Source organism: Pristiophorus japonicus, chromosome 22, assembly GCF_044704955.1.
Source record: "Pristiophorus japonicus isolate sPriJap1 chromosome 22, sPriJap1.hap1, whole genome shotgun sequence".
NCBI classification, from domain to species: Eukaryota; Metazoa; Chordata; class Chondrichthyes; family Pristiophoridae; genus Pristiophorus; species Pristiophorus japonicus.
Genome location: NC_091998.1, coordinates 9,893,287 through 9,905,027, shown reverse-complemented (window position 1 = coordinate 9,905,027; position 11,741 = coordinate 9,893,287). Strand labels below are relative to the sequence as shown.

Below are 11,741 nucleotides of genomic sequence, written 5' to 3'. Positions count from 1 at the left end.
CCTATCAAGAAAGACTGGATCAACTGGGCTTGTATTCACTGGAGTTCAGAAGAGTGTGAGGGGACCTCATAGAAACGTTTAAAATCCTGACGGGTTTGGACAGGTTGGATGCAGGAAAAATGTTCCCAATGTTGGGGAAGTCCAGAACCAGGGGTCACAGTCTAAGGATAAGGGGTAAGCCATTTAGGACCGAGATGAGGAGAAACTTCTTCACCCAGAGAGTGGTGAACCTGTGGAATTCTCTACCACAGAAAGTAGTTGAGGCCAATTCACTAAATATATTCAAAAGGGAGTTAGATGAAGTCCTTACTACTCGGGGGATCAAGGGGTATGGCGTGAAAGCAGGAAGAGGGTACTGAAGTTTCATGTTCAGCCATGAACTCGTTGAATGGCGGTGCAGGCTGGAAGGGCTGAATGGCCTGCTCCTGCACCTATTTTCTATGTTTCTATGAGATTTGAGCTCTGTAATGTATGCACCTGTAAGTATACCCACAGGTTTGTAGAGCTGTTGCCCAAGGTGGTCATTGACCGGTCCAGGCAGCAGGGGGCCGTTCATCCCGACTGTCTGCCTCTCTTCCGCGGTTACGTTCGAGTCAGGGTGTCCCTGGAGATGGAGCACGCGGTGTCCACCGGTACGCTCGTGGCCTTCCGTGAGAGATGGGCGCCGGAAGGACTGGAGCGCATCATCACCCCCGGCAACCAAATTTAATTTGATCCAAGTTTCCGTTAAAGTTTTATTTGGAAATTTGTGGGTTCGAGTGCCAAAAGGGGCACTTGATTTAAAGTTTCTACTTAAAATAGTTGTAGAGCTGTTGCGTTGTGAGTGGCTTAGCCAGTCATGTGATGTTCGCAAGACTCAATAAAACCCCAGTCAGTTGGGTCTAGGTCATCCACGATGAGGTATGCGGTTATGAGTCTATTGGATGAACTGGTAATGTGTCGTGTGATTGTTAAACCTTTGTTAATAAACCAACTAGTTCTTAATAGCAATGTGTTGCTATGAATTTTTATGCAAAGAACCCATGAAGCAAATACATTACAAGGTCCTCGCTGTTTAACGTGTTGATGATGATCAGTAATGAATTTTTTGGAATTTTCTAGGGTGGAGAGCCGATGTACCTCAACGTGGGAAGGTGATTGTAGTACACTCGTTTCTGCTGCTTCCCATTAGCTTGTGACTGGATTGGCTTTGTGTGAAATGGCACAGAATAGAAGTGTCATGACTTTCTACATGGAGCTGAGAACCGGCCCCTCTGGGAGTTGCGTCAAAAGATCTCTGGGATCACCGGGCCGCGATAGTCTGAGCGCCGCACCGCCTGATGCCACGGTCCGATCGCCATGCCGACTCTCGCCCAGTACTCACTCCCCGCGATCCCACACGCAGAGACGCAGCCTGCCACCAGACACAAGGATGGATTTCCTGGGCTTTCCTGGCACAGCCTCGCTCATCCGCACGCGATCGGAGACCAATCCCTTTCGGGACATCACCCCAACCAGCCCCGGGAGGTCCACTGCCCCAGCCTCCCCGGTGTGCGCCAAGACTCACCCCTTCTGCCCTGTCACCTTGGAGAGTACAATAAGAGAGGTGGGCAGTAACACCAGGGGGAAAAGCTCCGTTGTTACCTTCAGCTACATCGAGAAAGCCCGGGTGAAAACCGTTGTTAACCCCTTCAACGTATCAGTGCTGTCTCCGGGAGCAAAGCTTACTGCCTCGGGTCAAGGTTCCTCTGCTGGACGGAACAGCCCCCAAATTGGGCGCGAACTGTCTCGGGGATTTCTACCGAAACTGGTTCAGATGGAGAGACCTGGAGTGCAAGCGGACACGGTGGCTGCATGGGCCTCCAGTGAGCCGACAAATGGCGCAGTTCCCAACCGACGTTGGGTTCCATCGGTCAGCAGTGGAAGCCCAAAGAGTTCTGAGGCCCCGGCTGAAGATTCCCGTACTGGAGGGCAAAGCCCCCGAATTGGGAACAAAGTGCAGCCAGAGATTGTTTCCGAGCCAATCCATACACGGAGACCGGACCTGGGAACGAATCTGATGACCGCGCCTGTCCTCGGTGAACCATCGAGTGGCAATGGCATCCTTCCCATTCGATGCTTGGATCCACCAATCGGAAGAGAAAGCTCTGGCATCAAACAGGTACGTCCCGCCAAAGCATCCAAAGGATGTTGTCTGGAGAATCAGATTGCGAATAATCTTCAAAGTAAATGGTCCAACAGTAGCGAAGATTAGAGTCTCCAGGGTTGTGCGCCTGGGATGGTTGATTGTGGGAAGGCTGGATAATGGGACATGTTTCCTTGTCTGGCTCCTGTCAATGGTGCTGCCTTGTCAGCTGCTAAAATAGGTTGTCGTAGAGCTGCAGCGTTCACCCCTAAGAAAGAAAAACTTGCATGGCGCCTTTCACATCCATTGGACCTCCCAAAACACTTTACAGCCAATGAAGTACTTTGGAGTGTAGTCACTGTTGTAATGTAGGACCCACTGCATACGGTTAGCGCATAGCAAGCTCCCACAAACAGCAGTTTGATAATGACCCAGAAAATCTGGTTTATTTATGTTGATTGAGAATAACCGGGAATAACTCCCCTGCTCTTCTTCGAAATATTGGCCATGGGATCTTTTATGTCCACCTGAGAGGGCAGTCAGGGCCTCGTGTTTAGTGTCTCATCTGAAAGACGACACCTCCGACAGTGCAGTGCTCCCTCAGTACTGCAGTGGGAGTGTCAGCCTGGATATTTGTGCTCAAGTCCCTGGAGTGGGACTTAAACCCACAACCTTCTGACTCAGAGGTGAGGGTGCTGCCCACTGAGCCACAGTTGACATTGTGATGCAGCCCCAATCAGAAGGTGCGGAGCTGTGACAGTCAAATCAACATGAAAATGAGTTTAAATGTAAGCTCTCTGCCTTGGAGTACAGTGCTGCACCATCAGAGCTACTGGGCTGGAAGTTAATCCTTTACATGATCATTTGCTTCTCCTGACACTGAAATTACATTGTGGTTGGGTTCCCATCAACTTAATAAGCAAAACAACTGACTTGGGCAAATGGTGGATTGGGCTTCTGGGAGGGGTATGGAGGCTAAAAACCCTATGTACTGACCGAGAGCTATATCACGACTGAGGGGCCTTTACCCCAGTCCCCACCACCACCACAACAACAGAAACTTGTATTTATAAAATGCCTTTAACGTAGTAAAACATCCCAAGGTGCTTCACAGCTGTGTTTTAAGACAAAACAGAAAGATTTGACACCAAGCCAAAGAAGAAATTACGGCAGATGACCAAAAAGAGGTAGGTTTTAAGGAGCTATTTGAAGGAGGAAAGAGAGTTAGCAAGGCGGAGAGGTTTAGGCAGGGTGTTCCAGAGCTTAGGACCCAGGCAACAGAAGGCATGGCCACCGATGGTTGAGCGATTATAATCAGGGATGCTCAAGAGGGCAGAATTTGAAGAGCGCAGACATCTTTGGGGGGGGGGGGGGGGGTTGTGGGGCTGGAGGGGATTACAGAGATAGGGAGGGGCGAGGCCATGGAGGGATTTGTAAACAAGAATGAGAATTTTGAAATTGAGGCAGTACTTTAAACAGAATCCAATGTAGGTCAGCGAGCACAGGGGTGATGGTGAGCAGGACCTGGTGCGAGTCACGACACGAGTTTTGGATGACCTCAAGTTTACGTAGGGTGTAATGTGGGAGGCCAGACAGGAGTGTGTTGGAGTAGTCAAGTGTAGAGGTAACAAAGGCATGGATGAGCTCCACAACCTTGGCACTGATTGCATAGCCCTCTCTGGCCACTATCTCAGGCTAATGCCTACGGGTTGCAATCTCAGTCTCTAATTTGCCCCCAAGCCGAGCTACCTGCCCCGCATTTACTCTCCAGTACAAAGACCCCCAACTTCCATCTCTGTAATATTGCTCGCTCCCGCCCAACTGCCACTGATACCCTCTTCCCTGCCTTTGTCCCCTGCAGGCTGGACTATTCCAATGCTCTCATGAGGTGGCCATCCGTTCCCCATATACTTCAGCTCAACCAAAACTCTGCTGCCCATATCCTATACTGCACCAGATCCTGCACACTCCTCACCCCATCCTTGCTGATCTACATTGGTCCCAATTCTTCCAATTTAAAATTCTCATCCTCATGTTTAAATTCCTTCATGATCTTACTCTTCCCTATCTCTCTAACTTCTCCAGGCCTACAACCCTCCCAGAGTTCTCTGTTCCTCTGATTCCAACCTCTCGTGCATCTCCCCTAACTTCCCTTACCATTGGTAGTCTGGCCTTCAGTTGCCCAGCTCTGCAAAGGCCTCATTGCGGGCCACATTGTTCGCATGCCTGACACGAGACTCTCAAAGCAAGCGCTCTACTCGGAACTCCTACACAGCAAGTGAGCCCAAGGTTGGCAGAGGAAACGTTTCAGGGACACCCTCAAAGCCTCCTTGATAAAAATGCAATGTCCCCACTGACACCTGGGAGTCCCTGGCCAAAGACTGCCCTAAGTGGAGGAAGTGCATCCGGGAGGGCACTGAGCACCTCGAGTCTCGTCGCCGAGAGCATGCAAAAATCAAGCTCAGGCAGCGGAAGGAGCGTGCGGCAAACCAGACACCCCACCCACCCTTTCCCTCAACCATTGTCTGTCCCACCTGTGACAGAGACTGTAATTCCTGTATTGGACTGTTTAGTCACCTTAGAACTCACTTTTAGAGTGGAAGCAAGTCTTCCTCGATTTCGAGGGACTGCCTATGATGATGATGGCCTTACTAAGTCCCTCTGTCTCTTCACCCCCCTCTCCTCCTTTAATGCCCTCTGCTTCTTTGACCAAGTTTTTAATCACCCCTCCTAATATTTCCTTCTTTGTCTATTTTTGTCTGTCTACACCTCTGTGAAACACCTTGGGGTGTTTCCCTACATTACAACAGTGACTACACTTCAAAAGTACTGCATTGGCTGTAAAGCACTTTGGGCCTTTCTGAGGTTGTGAAAGGTGCTATATAAATGCAAGTCTGTCTTTCTTATCTTTAAAGGCACTGAATAAAAGCAAATTGTGTTGGTGGTGTTGAGCCAGCTTGGAAACAGATGGTGGGAAAGACTGTAGTATTTTTCCTCATTGGATGTGCTTGGACTTTCTAAATGGGCTTCCACATCTGTATCTATCTAGTGATCTGATGAAGTCCTGGAGAAACCCAATGTTCAGGCTTAAGTGTGAAATGTCTCATAACTGGCTGACGGGTGTAGGTCGAGATGTGATTCAAACATTTTTCTCCACTCATGTTCCTCATGTTGCTACGTTGCCAGGTCCGCGCACGCTCTCTCCTTGTCCCTCGGCAATGCTTTGCAACACTACATAATCCTCTTCGTTCATCCAACCCCTCAGACCTCAGCTTGTTAAGTGTTGGCACACGCAAGAACATAAGAACATAAGAAATAGGAGCAGGAGTCGGCCATGCGGCCCTTCGAGCCTGCTCCGCCATTCAATAAGATCATGGCTGATCTGATCCTGGCCTCAACTCTACCTCCCTGCCCGCTCCCCACAACCCTTGGGATATGAGGATCGGGCGGGAAAGTGAAGTTGAGGTAGGAGATCAGGTAGACGATCTTATTCCTGCTGCTATTTCTTATGTACAACACAGATGGGCTGACAAAGTTCATAAAATTCCAGTTGTCCTGTTTGAGCTGAGACCTGTCTGGGCTGAGTCTCCTGTGAGATCTTGGAGCAAGTGGCAGACATGTATCAGTCACTGCATGGCTGAATGCACATACAGTGGTGGGGGGGGGGGCGGGTGGACTGGTGTGGGAGGGATGAGTGTGCTGAAAGGTCTCCGATCTTTCATCAGGCAGGCCCTGTATGAATAGACTGGCTTTAAATTCCTCAGGTAAAGTGAGCTGATCCCCTCCCACCCTTGCGACAGATAGGTTTGATATAAGCAGTGCCGGAATAAGGCTGTGAGGGGCCTAAGGCTAATAGGAGGGGAGGGCTTATACATGTATGAATGAGAATGAATGAAAATCTTACATACATATAGACAATTATAAACGATAACATATAATGACATATAAAAAAAACTATTAAAAATGGTTTGTTTGGCACACATAAATGAATAACCTAACAGTAAATAATGTGTTGTCATTCTGATGATGTTATGAGGACAAATACTGACAAGTTGATAAAATGAGGGGATGGCACAGTTATATGAACTGCAACATTTTACATTTAGAAAGCCAGGCTAGAAAGTATTTTAGTGAACCAGTTTTTCCCAAAGAAAACAGTATTGAGTTGACTATCTTGACTCAAAACCTACTTGACTTGAGAACACAGGTCAGAATAACATAAGAATATAGGAAAAAGAGAGCGGCACAGGGTCACAAGGGCTTATCGAAGCTGCCCTCCCCCCAAAAAACAACTGCATAATTAAAATATAGTCTTTTAGACGTAATTTGGAATATTCCTGTTTTACCCCTAGTAGTTTCTAGTTGGATATCTAGGGGTATCTATGAGGAATATCTCGGGGTATCTATGAGGGATATCTCGGGGTATCTATGAGGGATATCTAGGGGTATCTATGAGGGATATCTAGGAGAATCTATGAGGGATATCTCTGAGTATCTATGAGGGATAGCTAGGGGAATCTATGAGGGATATCTTGGGGTATCTATGAGGGATATCTAGGGGTATCTATGAGGGATAGCTAGGGGTATCTATGAGGGATATCTCGGGGTATCTATGAGGGATATCTCTGGGTATCTATGAGGGATATCTCGGGGTATCTATGAGGGATATCGCGGGGTATCTATGAGGGATATCTTGGGGTATCTATGAGGACATACATACTCTACTAAATATTTTGACATCTGATTTTGACATCTACATTTCCACTTTCAAAAGATAAATGAAAATTCTTCATCCTTTTGTAAGCATTCACAATGATCAAAGCTGATATTATTTATGTATTTATCTTATGAACACGTACATAACTCTCGGGGGTGGGGGGGGGAATTTTCTTTGGATATTTATACAAGTTTGAAGATCATCACAGAATTTTATACACACTTTGAGCAATAACAATGCAATATTTTGCACCTCTGAAGGTATAATTATGCAGTTATATATGATATTGCTTAACCAACCTTGTGACAAATATTTGGAGTTAATGTTATAAAAATTAGGGCCTAAAATCGTGGGCCTAAGGCTACAGCCTTACTAGCCTCTGGGTTAATCTGGCCCTGGATATAAGGCATGTAATGTACTCACGGCACTGTCCCTTTGTGTGCTTGCTGTTCAGGAACATATTGCACAAATAAAGAAAGACTTGCATTTTTAAAAAGCACCTATCATGGCCACTGGATGCCCCAAAGCGCTTTGCAGCCAATGAAGTACTTTTGGAGTGTAGTCATTGTTGTAATGTGGGAAATGTGGCAGCCAATTTGAGCACAGCAAGCTCCCACAAACAGCAATGTGATAATGACCAGGTAATCTGTTTTTTTGTTTTATTGGTTGAGGGATAAATATTGGCCCCAGGACACTGGGGATAACTCCCCTGCTCCTCTTTGAAAGATGTTTTACATCCACCTGAGAGTGTAGTCGCCACAACAACAACAACTTGTATTTATATAGCGCCTTTAACGTAGTAAAACGTCCCAAGGCACTTCACAGGAGTATTAGAAGACAAAAAATTGACACCGAGCCACATAAGGAGGAATTAGGGCAGATGATCAAAAGCTTGGTCGAAGAGGTAGATTTTAAGGAGCGTCTTAGAGGAGGAAAGAGAGGTAGAGAGGCGGAGAGGGTTAGGGAGGGAGTTCCAGAGCTTGGGGCCTAGGCAACAGAAGGCACGGCCACCAATGGTTGAGCGATTATAATCAGGGATGCTCAAGAGGGCAGAATTAGAGGAGCGCTGACATCTCGGGGGGGGGGGGGGGGGGGGGCTGGAGGAGATTACAGAGATAGGGAGGGGCGAGGCCATGGAGGAATTTGAAAACAAGGATGAGAATTTTGAAATAGAGATGTTGCTTAACCGGGAGCCAATGTGGGTCAGCGAGCACAGGGGTGAGCGGTACTTGGTGTGAGTTAGGACATGGGCAGCCGAGTTTTGGATCACCTCTACTTTACGTAGGGTAGAATGTGGGAGGCCAGCCAGGAGTGCGATGGAATGGTCAAGTCTAGAGACAGATGAATATGGTTCTCCAGCCACTGGCCATTGAAGGCACGGAAATGGAAAGAAATGGAACACGTGCAGGCAGGGCTAATTTCCCCTCTGTTCCACTTGAAAGAGACAGACCAATCTGAATAGTTTGTATCTTCTTTAGCCTGGGTATTTGCTAACTCGTACATAACTGCCCAATTTTGGGTCACAGTGGATTCAGTAGTCAGTTCACGTCTTGCTGCAAAATTGGATAAGAAGGGATGTTTACAAGACTGTGTTCTCATCAAGGGACACTGTATGCCGTGAGAACAAATCGCAGTTCTGAGCATTGTGCAAATCCGCAGATTAGATTACAGCCACAAAGCCAGTGCCTCTTATCTATTTCTAAAACTTGCTGGATGAGGACGGGCAGGGTGATCCTGTTTCATCGCTGGAGTCCGTGCTCAAATCCAGGTTCAGCTGATTGGGCGAAGCTGAGCTTCTTTTGCTAACTGCAAGAGTTCTACATAGAGGGAGTAATATTGGCCTAGTTCCTTCCGATCCAGTAATTTGATACAAATCTGCATTGAGCTGGAACCTTGCTCAGAGAAGCCATGGCTGGTGTGGGAAACGTCAAGCTGGAGGGATTTGAAAACAAGGATGAGAATTTTGAAGATGAGGGGGTTGACTGATGATGCAAGGTTGAGTGGGTTGGGCCTCTACTCATTGGAGTTCAGAAGAATGAGAGGTGATCTTATTGAGACATATAAGATAACGAGGGGACTCGACAAGGTGGATGCAGAGAGGATATTTCCACTCATAGGGGAAACTAAAACTAAGGTACATAGTCTTAGAATAAGGGGCCGCCCATTTAAAACTGAGATGAGGAGCAATTTCTTCTCTGAGGGTTTTAAATCTATGACATTCTCTGCCCCAGAGAGCTGTGGAGGCTGGGTCATTGAATATATTTAAGGTGGAGATAGACAGATTTTTGAGCGATAAGGGAGTGAAGGGCTATGGGGAGCGGGCAGGGAAGTGGAGCTGATTCCATGATCAGATCAGCCATGATCTTATTGAATGGCGGAGCAGGCTTGAGGGGCCAGGTGGCCGACTCCTGCTCCTATTTCTTATGTTCTTAAGGTTTGTAGTTGGGTCAGTCTGGCTGTAGTGCTACTGTGCTACTGTCCTTCCAGTCAGTTAAGGTTATTGGCAGAAGAACCAGAGGGGAGATGAGAAGATTTATTTTACACAATGGGTTGTTGTGATCTGAAAGGTGAAGGAAGCAGATTGAACAGTAACTTTCAAAAGGGAATTGGATAAATACTTGAAAAGGAAAGATTAGCAGGGCAATGGGGGAAGAGCAGGGGAGTGGGCCGAAAGGCCTCCTTCTTTGCTGTAAGGTTCTACGATGAGGGAAAGAGCAGCAGGTGCATGGGAACACCACCACCTCCACGTTCCCCTCCCAAGTCACACACCATCCTGACTTGAAATATATCAGCCGTTCCTTCATCGTCGCTGAGTCAAAATCCTAGAACTCCCTCCCTAACAGCACTGTGGGAGCATCTTCACCACACGGGACTGCAGCGGTTCAAGGCGGCGGCTCACCACCACCTTCTCGAGGGGCGATTAGGGATGGGCAATAAATGTCGGTCTTGCCAGCAACGCCCACATCCCAGGAACGAATTTTTAAAAAAAGTTCTTGATGCCGATTCCTGGAGGAAAATAAATGGAACAGGTTAGCAGAAAAAGCAGTTAATTCTCTATCTCCTGTGGTCCCTTGAAAACAGAGCTGTATGAATCCCTGTTGTGAATGGGGATTGAGAGTTCCAGATATATCAATAGATGGTGGTGAACATAAGAACATAAGAAATAGGAGCAGGAGTCGGCCATTTGGTCCCTCGAGCCTGCTACGCCATTCAATAAGATCATCACTGATCTGATCTTGGGCTCAGCTCCATTTCCCTGCCCGCTCCCCATAACCCTTGACTCCCTTATCATTCAAAAGTCTGTCTATCTCCACCTTAAATATATTCAATCACCCAGCCACCATAGCTCTCTGTGGTAGAGAATTCCAAAGATTTACAACCCTCAGAGAAGAAATTCCTCCTCAGTTCCGTTTCAAATGGGCGACCCCTTATTCTGAAACGATGCCCCCTAGTTCTAAATTTCCCCCGAGGGGAAAAATGTATAGGAAAAACGCAAAAATGTATATTTGTTTTTAAAAACACGATCCGAAACCCTGTTCCCACAAGGGGAAACATCCTCTCTGCATCTAGCCTGTCAAGCCCCCTCAGAATCTTATACGTTTCAATAAGATCACCTCTCAGTCTTCCAAACTCCAATGAGGACAGGCCCAACAATGAGGGGCTCAGTATGGAAGTGGTGTGAAGACGTGTGGGGAGTTCTCCCAGCGTCCTGGTCAACACTCCTCCTTCACCTAGAATTATCAATGACAAGTGATCTGCTCATTCAGCTCAGAGCTGTTTCTGGGATCTTATTGAGTGTGTTTTCTCATTCCCAAACCTTCTCATGATATCCCTGGGGGCTGAAATTGGTGAAGGCCCCCGCCCACCCACCTGACGGTCCTTTGGGCGGGGTTTTCATCAAAAAGGTCCTTCAAAGGGCGGCGGGCGACAAAAGAGGGGACTTACGCCGCCAATCCGGGTGCCAGCCGGTGGGAGCTCCTAATCTCGTCGGCAAAGGCGCTTGCCGCCCAAGTGCCGCTGAGGATGGAGTCGGGCCCACGGAGGGCCGAAGACCTGAAGAAAAATCATCGGAAAAAAAAAAACCGTCGGGAGACCTTCAGGGGACCCCAATCAGGTAAGTCGCTGTGAAAAAAATATTTTCAAAATGTTTACCAACCTTTTTATTTTAAGATCTTCACACACACGCACACACACACACATACATACACACACACCATCGGGGACAGACCAGCCTCCAGCCAGCGGCCCACCCCTGTTCTGGCACCGACTCCCGCCTGCACCAACCTGGCATCGCAGCGGGCAGGAGTCCACTTACGCCACTCGGTCGTCGGCTGACGTTCCCGGCGGCTCTCCCCTCCCGCCTGCTCCAGACCAAATGGAAAGTGGCACTGGGCGGGCCCTGGGGAGAAATGTCGGTGGCAGTCGGCGGCAGTGGTGGTAAGGCCATCAATTTCGGGCTGCTGGTCTTCGATGAGCACAAGCTCGCACCAACATTTTCGAATTCGATATCAGACGGGCTAGTTTGTGCTGTATTTGTTTCCAGTCTTGCCTTGCGCATCCACGGTTACACGGAATGGGTGGAGTTGTTCCGTGTCAATATTCTCTGTTTGTTGTTGGTGAATATTCTGTGCTGGTCAAGGTGAGCTTTGTATTCTAACAGAGGGCAGATTGCTGCATGGATTCATCGCTTTAAAATCTAATGAGCATCCGGTTTCAAACTGCATAAAAACCTTTGTTTTCTAACCACTGGGGTCACTCATTCTACCAGTCGTTCATGCACTTCCACGATATAATGTTATATCAGTGGTTAATAATAAAAAGATTGCCTTTCTCAATGCCTTGTCTCATCTCAGAAATGCCTCCAAGTGGAATTGGATATATATTTGAAAAGGGGTCATTTGCAGGGCTAGGGGGGGAAGA

At 47.7% G+C, this 11,741-nt stretch overlaps 1 protein-coding gene across 1 annotated transcript in view; it reads left to right on the top strand.

Annotated features, from left to right (window-relative positions):
- Nucleotides 1–1,198: 1,198 nt before the first annotated feature.
- Nucleotides 1,199–11,741, top strand: part of LOC139234674 (PH and SEC7 domain-containing protein 1-like) — a 162,681-nt gene continuing 152,138 nt past the window's right edge. Inside the window, exon 1 of the mRNA XM_070865353.1 lies at nucleotides 1,199–2,140. Within this exon, the coding sequence (XP_070721454.1) occupies nucleotides 1,199–2,140 (942 nt within the window). The remainder of the gene's footprint in view (nucleotides 2,141–11,741) is intronic.